This window comes from Microtus ochrogaster, chromosome 22 (assembly GCF_000317375.1).
Source record: "Microtus ochrogaster isolate Prairie Vole_2 chromosome 22, MicOch1.0, whole genome shotgun sequence".
NCBI lineage: Eukaryota > Metazoa > Chordata > Mammalia > Rodentia > Cricetidae > Microtus > Microtus ochrogaster.
In genome coordinates, this window is record NC_022023.1 from 12,728,214 (window position 1) to 12,744,382 (window position 16,169).

The 16,169-nt window shown below is 43.5% G+C and overlaps 1 protein-coding gene across 1 annotated transcript in view; it reads left to right on the forward strand.

Annotated features, from left to right (window-relative positions):
- Adamtsl3 (ADAMTS like 3) overlaps positions 1-8,319 on the forward strand; it is a 226,202-nt gene extending 217,883 nt beyond the window's left edge. The window contains exons 27-30 of the mRNA XM_005357679.3: positions 207-411; positions 2,609-2,706; positions 7,617-7,828; positions 8,164-8,319. Coding sequence (XP_005357736.1) covers positions 207-411; positions 2,609-2,706; positions 7,617-7,828; positions 8,164-8,270 — 622 coding nt within the window. The 3' untranslated portion in view covers positions 8,271-8,319. The remainder of the gene's footprint in view (positions 1-206; positions 412-2,608; positions 2,707-7,616; positions 7,829-8,163) is intronic.
- The last annotated feature ends 7,850 nt before the right edge of the window (positions 8,320-16,169 follow it).

Genomic DNA, 16,169 nt, shown 5'->3' on the forward strand with positions numbered 1-16,169 from the left:
GCCATGTGACTCCCCAGACCCCACCAGTCACCTATGCTGCAGCCTTGCCTGGAGAGCCATGTGACTCCCCAGACCCCACCAGTCACCTATGCTGCGGCCTTGCCTGGAGAGCCATGTGACTCCCCAGACCCCACCATAGTGTTAAGATCAACAAATGAGCCTTCACGTGACAACCCTTTCTAAGGCCCTGTAGCTTTTGTTCCTAGGTGGTTTACGAGTGTGTGGTCCGAGTGTTCTGTGTCTTGCGGCAAAGGATCTCACAGTCGGCAAGTGACATGCACCCAGACAAAAGCCAATGGGACTGTACAGGCGGTGTCCCCAAGGGCGTGTGCTCCCAAAGAGAGGCCTCTGGGGAGAAAATCATGTACACTCCGTCCGTGCACTCAACAGGCCATCGACCCGGGAAACCAGGTAACCTTAGGTGTTGCAGTGTTATCTGTAATCACCTCTTTGTTACTCATGAACTTTAGAATTGTTTGAGAACATCTAACTTGAATTTCAAGCAACAGTGTACCACTGGGGCAGGAATTGACATGAAATCCGGAGTCTGATTACTGCACAGAACCAGATCAATTGATCGGTGACTTAAAGTTCAAGGGCAGTTTTGAAGAATTTAAACAGCATAAAACCACAAAATGTTTTTTGAAGGAAATTGAAGAAAATCTAAAGAAATAGAAAGATTTCCTATGTTTGTGACTGGCATGATACTAATACCAACACTCTCCAAATTTATCTAAAGAGTCACAGCAGCCTCTCCCAAAAATTGGCAAGCTGAATCCAATCTAAAATCTGTGTGGACCTAAAAATAATCAACAATATCCAAAACAAGTCTTCTGAAATAGAGTAAGTCGGAGGGTCCACACCTCTGATTGCAAAAACTTTCTACAGCACAGGGCTGTTCTACCACGGGACAGACAGACATCTCTGGAACAGAACGGAATCCAGAACTTGTAGTAAGGAGGCCACTAGTTTGTTCCTGGCGACTTAGCCCCAAAGTAATCACACAGAAACAGTATTATTTAAATCACTGCTTGGCCCATTAGCTCTAGCTTCCTCTTGGCTAATTTAACCCATTTCTATTAATCTGTGTATCACCATATGGTTGTGGCTTACTGGCTAAAGTTCTGGCATCCTCTGGCAGCTCCATGGCTTCTCCCTGACTCCACCTTCCTTCTCCCAGAATTCAGTTTAGTTTTTCCCCACCTACCTAAGTTCTGCCCTATCAAGAGACCAAGGCAATTTCTTTATTAACCAATGGTATTCACAGCATACAGAGGGGAATTCCACATCAAGAACTAAAGCATTTGAATCTTGGTCAGATAGACAAAACCATCCATTGAAGAAAGGAATATTATTCTGTGATGATTAATCTCAGTTGCCAACATGTTGGGCTTAAGAAAGCCCCCCCACCCCCGGTACTTGGGGGTATATCAGTGATAAAGTTTCCAGAGATTAATCAGAGGGGTGAGGCTTCTCCTGAACGTGTGCAGCTTCCTCCTACGGGCTGGGGTCCCAGAATGGGTACAAAAAGAAAAGGGAGAAAGCCAGCTTAGGTCAGGCATCCTCCCTGATTCCTGATCCTCTGAGAGGTGACCCCATTCCTGCTGCCACTGCTGCTAGCTCTTGACACCTGCCATCCCTAGCCAGAAGGACTGCATCCCCTGGACCACGAGGCAAAATAATTCTTTCCGCCCTTGGGTTGTATCCTGTCAGCAGTTGATCTGGGGATCACCACAGGAAATGACAACCTTTTAACAAATGCTTCAGGGCAACTGTGCAGCCACAGAAAAGCATGAAGTCATGCTCATGCTCCCTGCTTACAGGAAGTGCAGACACCGTGAAATCCATCAAAGACACTTAGGAGCCAACCCTGTAAAATGTTTAGAAGAAAAAAGTAGGCATCATCTTTACACTGTAGGAAATGGCATTTTACATAGAACACCAAATAAATAGATGGAACAAAAATGAATACCTTGAATAATATCAAAATTGTTGATAATTTTATGGCAGGTGAATTAAAGCCCAATAAAGTATTGCTATAACATAACAAGAGTGTATGAGAGATATTGGCTAAGTAAAGTAAGAAAAATAAAGAAAATCAAAGGGTGCACTTAGAGTATATACTAAAGAATTCTGTCCTGACCAGAGAGCTCATCCTAACAGTAATAAAAATATAACAGACTTTTCCATGCATGATATGATTATGAGGAAAATGTAATGGGTGTCACAGATGTTCACAATTCAAGGGCTGCAAATCAAGCTTGAGTTGTTTCTCCTGTGGCTACACTTGCATTAGCATAGGTACCTCCATCTTTGCTCAGGGCGAATAAAAAACAAAACACACGTGCACAAAAACCCCCAAACAAATCAAACATGGGCTTCACTATTTGTTTTAAATATAGCTGTTTCCATACTTAAACTTAATCAAGGCAGAGTTTATCCCATCCTTCGCCCTTCATTCCAAGGTGGTCTGGGTTTCAGGGATAAAGGGGGGGAGGAGGGTAGGTCTGTCTGCAGAGCTGTCGTCGGACCCCTTCTAACTTCAGTCCAGATCTCAGTACCTGAGCCTGCAGGGCGTGTGAAACACTGCACTGTGCTTCTGTTCTAGTGTCCCGGACGCTGCATGGGCCACACCATGAGGATGCAGCAACACCACACACCCTGTGCCCACAATGGCTCCAGCTCCGACTGTGAGGACAGAAGGAGGTACTGACCCCAGCCTAGTGTGGCATGCACCTTCCCTCGCACCTCCAGGGATCAGCACTGCCTGCTGTGGGATTATTCCTACTTTCTGCCACTTCTCATAATTGAAAATTCATATTCAATTATGATTTATTCAATATCATCCTTGATGGTATACATTATACTGATATGGCCAATAAGCACTACTCACAATGACAGCAATTTGGATGTTGAATAACAAGAGAAACTCTAAAGGAAAAATGTGGCACCTCAAATAGATTTATAAACACATACACATATATGTATATATGTGCATTGTGCGTGTATATATGTGTATAATATATGACTTATGTGCCATATATGTTTTGTATATGATTTGGCATGTATGTGTATATATAATATGGCGTATATACATGTGTTATGTATGTATGTATGTATATCTGCTCAAGCCTAATATTTCACTTGGGTTTACAGCTTACATTTTCCCATTTTCCAATGAATGATTTATTCCTATTTAGAAGCTGTGCTGATTTGGATATTAGTATAAATATTTAGCAGAGACTAAAAATAACCTTTTTAGTTTTTAAGGGGCTGTTGCTTTTCTCTTGCACGAAAGTCCGCGTGGACAGGTGGTAGAGTAGAACTTGACTCACGAGAGCACCTGGAGGGCCAGACTCCATCTGCTGATTCTCCTACCCTAGAAGACAAACTCCCAGCAATCAGCAAGCAAGAGGGAATCTGCAAGTTATACAACCACAGGGGATTTTTATTCCATTGTTCTTTCGTTGTGTGACCTTGGACTAGCTACCTGTCTATGTCTGCAAACAGAATGCCATCACATGTGATCCTGAAGTTAAGCTGTTCCAATGTGAGCATAGGATCAGCACCTAAGCAGTCCTGGTCATAGCAAACACCCCATATCTAATTCTTTCTTACTGCTCCACATCCTGAGCCCTGCTGAAGGAAGTGGAATGACCTTGACTATTGGCTCGGCTGCTCTTGTGAGCCTGCAGTCTGGTTTGGCAGCGTTGAGCCAGCAGTATTTCCTATTCCCACAAGGTGCTTTCAAGCCAGAATCATTCTCCTTGAATGGAAAATGTTTGTAGCAGCTGCCCCCATTCTCAGCAGACAACTCAGTTTCCTACTTTCCTGAGAAGATAGAGACCACACACAGATGTGCCCCATCCCAGATGTTTCCCTCTGCAGTCGTAAAGACATGTTTACAACACAAAAGCACATAGGGAGGGAGCCTTTTATTTTAACATACTATACATATTTTTCTGAAACTTGGTTTTGTATTTAAGAATATATTATAAACATGCTCTATCTCAGCACACATTGGCTTTATGTAAGTATGATATTTAATATTCCATTATGTCCATGATGGTATATTGTTTCAATCTGTGCTCTTGCAAACAGACGCTGCAATAAACATCTCAGAATGTGTGTGTCTGTATGCTCAGTTGCATTTTGATGGCGTAGATATTTAGAAATCAAAGTGAATTCATAAGTATACTTCCAAATTACCATCAAACTATCTAAACAATATGAGTTATCTACATTTTTATTAACATTAGATAGGTTTTTAACATTTTAATATTTAAGTAAATATGATAGGGTTCTTTCCTGTAACCCTTTATATGCATTTTTGATTCCTTGTGCCCTTTTTCTTGAATTCACCTTCGTGTGTGTGTGTGTGTGTGTGTGTGTGTGTGTGTTGTTTTCTCCACCATCACCCTTGACCAAAGCATCATCATCTCTTACCTGGTCCAGCCTCACAGCCATCCTGTTGGTCTCCCTTTCTCCATCCTTTTTTTGTTTCAGGACAGTCTCCAGTCCCAGTGCAAACCTAGGCACTTACTACTTGACGTGCTCCTAGGGCAAAGGCTAATCAAAGTGTTTAATGTGGGGCTACACTCTCAACTCTGCTTCCACGTTCTTCACTGAATTCTCCTCTCTCTCTCTCTCTCTCTCTCTCTCTCTCTCTCTCTCTCTCTCTCTTTCTCTCTCTTGATTATATTTATACACTCCTCTTCCTTCTCTTTCTTTCATATAGATGATATAGTAAAATCATATATATATCTTGGATTGACCTTACAGATTCAGTCAAAAGCAGCAAAAACAAGAGGCAGAAAAGGGGGCATGGAATGAGCTATCAGGTGGCTCTAAATCTGATCAAATAGGATCTTACACAAGGGATATGGAAGTGAAACGAAAGAGTAGAACTGATTAGAACACTAAAGGAAAATATCCCAGAGCATTCTTATGTGACGGTGTCAAATGCCTTCCATTTGCTTTTATGGCTTTGCTTGGTTAGACTGGCTAGCCTGGGCCATAGCCTGGTCTTCTTCAGGGCTCTTACTTTCCTTCATGTGTATAGTAGTTTGTGGATAGAGGACGAAGTTGATTAGAGAGAGCTGCCGAGAAGGGTTTCTCTGAAGTTTTAGAACCTTGTTTTCCCCACAGATACCTTCTAGGTTGGTGTGCTTGCACTCTGTGGGTTTCAGGAAGGTGTGCATTAGAAGGGTCAGAAGATGGCCTTAGATATTCCTTCTAAGTGCTTAGAGAGGAGCATCAGGCTGGAGCAGAGACACCCCCAGAGGTCATAGCAGGGGCTCAGTAGATGTGAGATGGTGTTTTACAGGCTATCCCATTGGGGGCCGGGATAGAGAGTTAGTGGTGGACGGGCTGTCTTCGGGTGCCTTCTGTAACCACAGGAAGACCAGGGTGTGTGGGCTCTGTTGAGTGGCATTGTAGAAGGCCTGGGGACCGTAGGAGTAGAAGTAGCCCAGGCTTGACTAGAAGAAATACGAGGACCTGTGGGTTCCTGAGGAAATGCTGAGGACGTAGGTACGTTCTCGAAGTGATGATTTCCAACTTTGCCCGGGAGTCATGATATCCTGGGCGGTCTTTTTCAGGAGATTTACTGGCAGTTCATGTTGTTTTAAAGACATCCACTTCTGTCTGTTCTTTCCAGTTTCATCTGGCTGCTGTTGCAGGGATTATTTGAAGCAGGAGCAGAGTGAGAATTGAGGCAAGCTAGTAGGACAGTCACTTCCTGGTTCCTACTGCCATCATACACCCGTAAACACGTGAGGCCACACTGGGTCTATTTTGTCGGCATCTACACAATCTCCATCTGACTTGGGTCTCCCCATCCCTAGACATTCTGTCCCTGCTCTGAAGATAGCTGCCGTCAGCTAAACCAACTCTGGTCTTGGCTTTTCAGCCTCCAAGAGGTCCTGGGCTTTGGCTTCTATGTTGGTTAACAGCTCCCCGGTCTCTCATCCTTTGTCTGTAGGAAGGGTTTGTCTTTAAGGTGAGTTACTTAAGACTTCTCAGGCCAACTTGGAAGTCTCTGCAAAGACGGGATCACCTAACAATTGTGAACATCCATTTACTAACCTCTCGAATCTATTCTTTAAGGATTTGTAGGAAGCTGACCTCTGCAGTGGGAGACAGCCAGAGAGTGTGCAGTCTGCCCTGTTGGTCAAAGTGACTCAACTTTGGGGCGTTAAGATTTATATCATCTGGAGAAAACAAAAGAAATTTACAGGACAATCCTCTCTGGCCCCTCTTTATAACCAATCAGGTGGAATGTAGCGGTTCCCAGTTAAACCCTTTGATGGTGTCTCCGCCTACTGGTGAATGCAAGCATTGCGTCCCTCTTTGTATAACACGCCCCTTCTCAAGTCAAGTTTCCACAACATCCTGGGATATTTCAACATTCCTTAGAAGAGATGCTGTATGAACTGTAACCTAGTCACAGGAATGACCGGAGAGTCCAGTGAGGATGCTGGCAGGTCGGGGGGACTGGACCTGGAGAGTGGCAAGTCGGCAGCTTTGGTTTTCTTCTCTCATCTGTGCAGCTTTTGGTGTTTGCTTTATTCTTGATGTTTTCTAAACAGCCTTCGACCTCTCTGTCGAACAGTGTCTACGGGAAGACACTGTTACCCCAAGCTCTGCTTCTTGTTCCATTTGTGATCTACCACTACATATATGTGTGTGTGTGTGTGTGTGTGTACTATACCTATGCTATATGTACTATATATCCTACCTATATCATATATGTGTGTGTGTGTGTATATATATATATATATATTATATATATATATATATATATATACACATACCCAACTTTTTTAAAATTTTGGACCTTCTGTAGCTGAGTCAAAACTTGGCCCTTGAGTCCTCTGCCTTCAGACTCCCGAGTAGCTGAAATTATGGACCTGTGTTTCCAGGCCTGCCTGAGGTCTTGGTTTTTAGATAGAACACTCCAGAATGCAGAGACCTTGTGCTCGCCATCAGTGGCGCATCCACCCCTTTTCTGGTGGCGAGGATCCCTTCGCAGTGACGTCACACCCTGTTGCTTTTCCTTGCTTACACCCGCGTGTGAGCACTCCCCACTGGCTTCCCACACACCAGCGCTCTCTCCTTGCCTCTACCTGTGGCATCTCGGCCACTTGCTGGCTCTCTCCATACCTCTTCAACCCCATTTTGGTACTGAGGGTACTTTTCACCTACTTCTACTTCATCTCCATGTCTTAATATATTAAGTCTTAAATGCTATGGCCCCTTTTCTAGAGGAAGTCTTCCTCTCTTTCTTTTATCAAATATCTTAGCCAATCTCCAGAGCCTTCCTAGCATATCCAGCGATAATGTGGGCAGACGGCAGGGTTGTTCCCGACATCTGGGGAACGGTCAGAATTCTCAGGTATCTACCCATCTTAACTACAGTCACATTGTCCTACTGTTCTGCTTATCCTGCCATGGACACTGCAAATCAGTTTTCCAAGGAAGCCCTGGGCGTGTGGAATTCATAGCAGGGCTTGACTGATGGCAGCAAAAAGTGACACCTTCTCTCATTTTATATTATCTATCTATCTATCTATCTATCTATCTATCTATCTATCTCATTCTCTCTCTCATTTCAGGCCAGCCTTTCGGAGGAACTGCACCTCGGGGTCCTGTGAGGCATGTTGGCGTGTGGGGCCCTGGAAGCCCTGTACAGCAGTCTGCGGCAGGGGCTTCCAGTCTCGCAAAGTTGACTGCCTCCACGTGGGGAGCTGCAAACCCGTGGCTGACAGACATTGTGTGCGGATGAAACCAGCGCCCTGGAGACACTGTCTGGGGCCTTCCTGTGATAGTATGTACCCCTCCCAGGTACCGCCAGCTCCCCAGAAGCCTTGTAAAAACCCAGACAATGATATGCCTACCTCCCCCCATGTCACTTAGGAGGAATGGGGGTGCAGGCAGCAGCACTGATTCTTGGGACAGCCCCTCCACACACGTTTTCCTTAGCAGTCTCCTCTAAGACTGAGCCCGTGGAGTGCCACGGGAAGCCGGTTGAGCAAGTGGAGAAGTGAGCCCACTGTGTTTCTGACACATAATGCCAAGCAGTTGCCCCAGGCATACCTAGCTTCCTGCTCATTCCCTAGGGAACGGCATGCTATGGATGCTTTTCTCTTTTTTTTTTTGCAGGAAACTGCACCGACACCACTCACTACTGCATGTTCGTAAAGCACCTTAACTTGTGTTCTCTGGCTCTCTACAAACAAAGGTGCTGCCAGTCATGCCGAGAAGGATAAAGTTGGCAAGGTTGGCATGCTGATGTGTTGAGAAAGGAAAACTATAGAGGCTCTTTCCCCCATGTCTCTGGTTCAAACCCTTCTTCAAGTTTCTAGTCTGTGGTCAAGCAGAGGTGGATTCAGAGACGGAATCCCCTACAGTTTTGTAAAGTTAGCGTTTCCAGTGGTTGTTTTTAATTCTGGTTCATACAAACAATGTATTCTAGGATTAGCAAAAATGCATCCGCAGCCATGTCCTTGCTCGTGCGAGCACGTCATCCCCTGCTGTGATTTGAAGACCGGACGAAAGTGGTCCACACGGAAGACTCTGCAGCTGCGTGTTTCTCTCCAGTTGCAGAGTGTCAGCACGCGTGGGTGACATTTATGATTTAAGGGCTCTGGCCAGTAGCTGTTCAGATGTTGGCACTAGTGGCATTTTTGTAGTTCCCTACGTTTATTATGTGAAGAAGAGGCAATCTCCCTTAACAGCTAATGACACCAGCCGAACCAAGGATTCACCACAGATGGCATCTCATCCTCGCTCTTGGAGCATCTGTGGGGGAGAACACTGCGGACATGGCTGCCATTCTTCTAACTACAGAAATCTATCTGTGACCAAATGAGGCATCGAGATCAAAGGAGAGGAAAGGCTAAGCTTTTCTACTGATTTTGAAGTGTAGTCAAAGCTTTCTTTTCGGAGCTGTGAATGAAGCTTTGTCTGAGCACTGTTTTCTTGCACATAGAGATCAGAGCCTGATCAGATGTAATTTATGCATACAGTGATATTCCTGATGATTTTTATTTTGCAAAGATTATAAGAAAGTAATCTAAATTAGAAACATGATAGTTGAAGGAATTGTTTATAGTAAATGATTGTTTAATTGGAGGTGACTTTGTCGGTAAATCTGACTCCATTAGGATTGGGCTTGAAACAACAGTTTGGGGGTTGGGACCTGGAGTTGAAATTTGGGTTGTGCTTGGAAAGAATTCATCTTGGACCAGCTCGGATTCAGTTAAGTGAGAAAGGAAGTCACATGAGGGCTAAGACCAGAACTGATTTTAAGGTTTGGGCCAGTTTAGGATAGGGTTGGGTCTCTTGGGCCAATGCTGGTGTTCGTGACATTGAAGTTGATTTTGCTGCTAAAGAAGGCTCGGCATTCATATTAACTCCCAGCGCTGATTCAGCCAGGGGGACCTTTCCATACTATCTCACCAGTTACGGCTTTAGATGCTACAAACCCCAAACCAGTGGTCCTGCTTCTTTACTCAGTGTCCCCGACGGCTCGTACACGTACTGCCCACAGCCTCCTGGCATGCAACGCAACCTTTCCTGAGGCAGGTTGTGTTTGGACCTACCTCCTGACCAACATGTGAACAGCGCACTGTGCCTTTGGGTCTGCCTGTAGAGAAGTTCGCTGGGCCTCTCCGCCATCCTCTGAGCACAGGCCTCTTCCGTTCCAGCTTCAGCCTCACCGACACTGGGATGGACGCTGCTGTAGGTGGAGGGTTTGACGGTCTGGAACGACAGGGCAAAGGAAAGCGTACCCCAGTCTGAGCTGTTAGTCACCAATCACATTTGATTGCTGAGCTTATTAAATTAAAAGAAAGATCGTTTGTAAAATACTCTGTATATATTTATTATATGACTCAAAGGTGCAATATTTTATTTTGTACAATATGTAATAAAGACATGGGACATATATTTTTCATATCTACAAAATTTCTTATTAAACTGCTTCACCTTTGTATTTAAGGTTAAAGTGAACCAACTTTCGGTTGTTATTGTACTTTCATCTTGTTAACATCAAACGGCATTCCTGTGTACTGTATTTTACTACTGTTTTTATAACATGAGAGATAATGTTTCCCTTTGGTGATCCTTAATTCAGAAATAAATTCACTTTGAGTATCCAGTGGCATCCTCAGGTGACTTCTCTGTGTTGTGCTTTTGCTAGACTTTGGAGCTGTGATCCTGCCTGTCCCCTTACAGGACAGTAGCTCCCTTCGCAAGTTTGACATCCTCGATTGTCCTTTGTATGTTACAAGATTGAGAGATCATAGAAATCCACCCCGATTCCACAGCCCAGTCCTTCATGTCTTCTGAATCCTACTTTTAAAAATGGCGATAGTGAAGGTAGTGGAGTCCCAGGATGGAGAGTGGGCGGATACAGAGGTAGTGCTACGTCCACAGACAGCGGGCACACTAACGCTACTTTATTTATATATTTGAAAGACTTGTAGGATCACAGCAAATTTGAGAAAGTACTGATTTCCAACACACGCCTTGTCTCAAAACACGAGTAAACCACCTCACTAGCGGTGTCCACTCTGCACCTCGGTATTTGCTGTAACTCCTGAATCTACACGGACACATCATAACTGAAAGTCTGTCGTTATTTATAGTGTTTAATTATTTAATACATTGTTAGATTCAATTTTCTAATATTTTGCTGAGGATTTTTGTGTTTGTTCTTATGAGAAATCCCCATGTGTAGTTTTCTTGTAATGTTTGTCTGGTTTGGGTGTTATGGTGACGCTAGCTTCTTAGAATGAGTTGAGGCATGTTACCAAAAGTGTTTAAAGGTGTTCCAGCCTTTGAAAAAGAGTATATAGAATTGGAATAATTTCCTTCTTCAGTTTTTAGAAGATTTGACTGGTGAACAAATCTGTGTCTACTGGTGTCTGCTTTTGAAGATGTTCGGGTTTGTTTTTTCCAACTTCTAGATTGGCTTATTCAGATTGTCCATTTCTTCTGACATGAATGTTTGCTTCTTGTTTGCATGATTTCTGAAGATAAGTTCAGTGTAACTCTAATCTGTACTCCTCTATAGGTAAGGTGAGCTTTTTCTTTCAGTATTTTTATCCTTAGTTTTTTTTTTTCAAAACTTGAAGATTATACATGTAAGTCTGTTTGGATTTATTTGGTTTGTTTTTTCAAGATTTACTTTTTGTGTGTGAACGTTTGCCTGCATGTGTATCTTTGTACCACACGTGTATCTGATGCCTGTGGAGGCCAGCAGAGGGCACTGTTCCCCGGGAACTGGAATTAAAGGTAGTTACGACAGCCGTATACGTGCTGGGAACCAAGCTGAATCCTTGTGCCAGAGCAAGAAGTGCTCTTAACCACCAAGCCGTCTCTACAGCACCAAGGTGAAGTTCAAGCTGGCCTTGGTGTGTGGCCCTCCTGTCTCTGGCTCTTCGGCACATCCCTCCAGCCTGCACTACCACACCCGGCTATCGCTTTTCGCCTGTCTTATCCTTGGTGTTGTCTGAGGATCTCCTGAGACCGTGGTACCGGTACAGTACTTGGTATTCATTTGGAGACATTCTCAACCATTACTGTTCTAGGTCTCTCTTGACCATTCTCTTCTTCCAGTGCCCACTGTGTGGACATTGTCTCTTTTGCCCCCTCTGCGGTTACGTCACTGCTCTTGGGAATTCACTTCTAAAGGATTTTTCTTTGTTCTCAGTTCCATGGCTTTGAGGAGAGGTTGTCAAGCTGAGAGAGTCCTCAGCTGAATCTACTTATCCACTTTCCTAATGAGTCCACCAAGGGCTTTCTTCATTTTTGTTAGTGTTTCTGTTTTTTTGTTTTTGTTTTTAAAAAAATTCCTAGTGTTTCTGTCAGATCCACAGGACACTTCATCTTCTCCTGCCCCCTCACCTCACAAAGGGCAAGCCCACTGACTTGGTCCATAATTGCATCTAGGCCCAGCTCAACCTGGACTATAGGGAGATTTCTGATGCTTAAATAAAGGCAGAATTCCTCAGGAACTTGTGAACCAGTTCACACCTGCCGAAATGAGCCATTTTCCTTTACCTCTGACAGAGGTACACATTGACATATACTTGTGGCTACATATCAAAGGCCACCCTGGCCTCCAATCTCCCCCAGTCCCTATTCACAAGTACTTGACATACATTTCAAAGCCCTTACTCTAACATCCTAGACTTTCTCACCTAAGATCCCTGCTCTCTTTATATCTCCTGCCTAGCCCTATTCCTGATATTCTCATTTCTCTCTCTCTCTCTCTCTCTCTCTCTCTCTCTCTCTCTCTCTCTCTCTCTCTCTTTCTCCTATCATCCTGTTCTCTCCCTATTCTCCTCTCTCTTGCAGAAAGCCCTGGCCCTGTCCAGTCTGTCAGCCATGCTCAGCCTATTTCTTTCTCTCTTTGCTCTGGACATTTTTTTTTCTCTTTTGGCTACAATAAAAACCTGTCCTTGAAGCATACAATGGGGCGTTCATGTCAGGAGTTCCTTCACTGTGCCCCTCATGTAAAGATCCATTGTGGTTCTTTCTTAGAATGCTAATCTCTCTACTTTCTTGTCTACCTGTTCTTGCTTGATATTGCTTTATCCATTGCCGACATCGTTATAGGCATAGATTTTTTTATTCAAAAATTTAATATTTCTGTCATGTCTTACATGTCTAATTTTTGCTCTGATTTTTCAAATGGTGGGTTTCAAAAAATCGTTTAGTGTGACCTTCCAGATAAAAAGGACCTGCTACTCCCTTCAGTCATCACTAACATAATTCAGTAGTAGCCTGGTGGTGACTTTGTGATGCTCAACTGTATACCTCGTGTGTTTCTGAAATTGTTGGGTTGTTTTGTTTGTTTGCGTTTGTTGTTGTTTCTCTCATCAGAATGGGTCTGACAGCTAATGTGACGGAGACTTCAGATTTCCCTGTAGCCAAGCCTTTGAGACATTTTCTTACTGGTTGATGTGTCGTGTGAGGGCCCAGGTCACTGCCACTGTTGGGAAGGTGGCCCTGGATGGTATAGGAAAGCAGGCTGAATCAAGCCAGTGAAACAGCACTCCTCCACGGCCTCTGCTTCAGTTCCTTCCTCCAGGTTCCTGCGGTGGGTTCCTTCTGTGACGCACAGCTATCAAACGAGACCTGAGAGTTACAAGGCATTTTTGCTTCTTTTTTTTTTTTAAGATTTATCTTTTTTTGTCCTTTGTCTGCGTGTATGGCTACAGGCAAGAAGAGGACATTCTAATTGTGATCTGCCACATGATTGCTTGGAATTGAACTCAGGACCCCTGGAAGCGCAGCCAGTGCTCTTAATCGCTGAGCCATTGCTCCAACCTGACATTTTTGCTTCATCAAAATTTATTTCATGTGAATGTGGTTTTGCCTGTGTGTACAGATGCGGACCATATACATGCCTTAAAAAGGCCAGAAGAGGTTGTTGTAGCTCCTGGAAAAGCAATTAGATTGGCTATAAACCACCAGGTGGGAATTAGATCCTCTGGGAGATCTTAACCACTGAGCAATGTCTCCAGTCCCTGTGTCATTTTCTTGATTTTACTGATTGCTATGGGAGGTTCCTTCCCATTGTAGGACCCCAGGGTAAGTAGTCCTAGGCTTTATAAGAATGTAGATTAAGAAAACCATGAAGAGCAAGCCGGTAGACAGTAATCCTCCACAATCTCTGCTTCTCTTCATACTTCTAGGTCCCTAGGTCGGCAGACTTCCCTTTGGGATGGACTGTAAGACATAACGTGAAATAAACCCTTTTCTCTTCCATTTTCTGTTGGTCATGGCATTTATCACAGCAACAAAAAGCAAATTAGAACAGAAACTTACTCAAACCACAAGGTATTGATGTAACAAAACTGGCCATGGCTTTGGAACACTGGGCTGGAAAAGCCACTGAGTGTTCAAAGTTTAATGGACTGTTCTGTAGGATCTTGGAAGATAAGAGTGTTAAGTCAGATGATGGAGTCCTGGTTTGTGAAGTTGCAGAGGGAAGTAAAGACTGTCAGGGCTATTTGTCTAATATATTTTGATTAAAAATCTCTAGCTTCTGGGACAGGTGGGCTGAAGAATTAGCTTTGGTTAATAAGAGATTAGCATCACTGAGGTGAAATCTTCAAAGTCTTCTCTTAGCGTCAGCAGAGGTCCGCAGAGGTTCAAGGCAGCCTCTCAAGCTGGCTGCTGAACTTGGTACTGTGTAACAGTGCTCGCACGTGGTGCTGGTTTGGGCCACACAGAAGCAGCAAAGCTAAAGTGGTCATGGAGAACAGCTGGGCTTGGCCTTGTGCGAGCCCACGAGAGACCATTGGCCAAGATGAAGCCTCTGGAGCAGTGGAAGCTCCAGAATCAAAGGAATCCTGGAGAAAGGCTGAGGTTCAGCATCATGTGGCAGGTTTGGAGTCCTAGTATAGAGGCCAGGAGGCCACTGATGAAGGTGAAACCGCACAAGAAACCTCAGTATATTGGAGATGTAAGAACAGAGGTGTGATTAAGGGTAACAGCAGGTAAGGAGCGGAGCTGGCCTGATCCAATGAGACCAGCAGGGTGTGGTGCAGACGATAAACAGGTGGAGCTGTCCATGCCTTTGGAGCCCAGATCAGGAGTAAGTTCATGACATTGAGTACCAAGCTACTTATACTGATGGGTGTTGGTTTTGCTTTGATTTCATTGTAACTGTGTCTTGGGTCTTCCCTCTTGGAATAAAAAAAAAAATTAACTTTCATTTAACAGGAGAAAATAGTTGAGAGACTTTGGATTTTTAAAGAGATGACTATTTTAAAGACACCATTTGAATTTTTTAAAAAGATAGTGTAACTTTTGAAGCTGTACTATGTTTTATATTGCGATAGTAGCATGAGATCTTGGGGATAAACAAGAAAGGACTGGTTATAGTTTAATAGTTTGCTAGTGATGTAGTTATGTGTCATATTGACAAGGGTTCAGCTTTGCCAGTTAGTTTATTTTTTTCATATGGTGTCTTTTAGTCATATTATTTCCCTGTCCCAACTCCTCCCAGAGCCTCCCCATCTAACTTCATGTTCATGTTTGCCCATTCCCCCTTCTCTCTCTCAAAGGAGGAAAGAGAACAACAACAACAAAAAAAAAAAACCAGAGAAATAAAGAAGCAAAGGAAGGAAGGAAGAAAGAAAGAAAAAAAGAAAGAAAAGAAAGAAAAAGAAAGACCAAACCAGTACTACAAAAAAAAATGTGTGGTTAGTTTTTTTATCAGCATAGCACAAACTAGAGACATAGAGAAAGAGGGAATCTCAGTGGAGGAAATGCTCCCATCAGATTGGCCTCTAGGCGCATCTGTGAGCATTGTCTTAACAGTTGATGAGGCAGGGTCTAGTCTAGTATGGCAGGGCTGCCCTGAGCCTATGGTCTAGGGCTGCATAGGAAAGTAGGCGAGCAAGCCATGGAGAGCCAGTAAGTAATGCTCCTCTGTGGCTTCTCCTTCAGTTTTTGCCTGCCCGTTCCTGCTTTGGGTGCATCCCTCAGATGAATTCCCTTCGTGACAGACTGTAAGCGGTATAGTCTATCTTCTCTGGGAGTTGCTTTCAGTGCCTCCCAAGTTGTTTTTGGTCATTGTCTTTATCACAGCAATAGAAGCAAATTAGGATATGATCCCTGCCATTTTTCTTCATCCTTATTTCTTCAACTCAGCTGGCACTCGTTAAGGAAGATGTTTCTGACTCCCAGTTGAATGTCTTAGTTATGATCTGTCCCAATTTCTATTTTCACATCTATTATATTAGGTTACAGTGTGACAAACAGTTGTCATTGTGTTCTTAGCCTAAGGAAGACTGCTTCAGAAAACACCAGTAGATACTTCTTAAGGATGACATTTGTTCAGAGAGGAGGCCAACCCCATCAAATTACAGAGGGATCTGGATATTAAACATAGGAGCTAGAATGAAGAGAATGGTGTGCACTATCCAATTTAAAATATTGATTATTATAGTAATATTTTCTATTTTAAAATAGTGGGTATCTATTTATGTATAGGTTTATCTAACTAGGAATTTATTTAGAAGTTCTAGCTCAAATAAAATAATACAGAAATGACTTCATGAAGATCAATCCATTTATTAATTATACATAAAAAGTTTTTCAGACATTATACATTTATAATAAATGCAAATATGGAAAATGCCTTT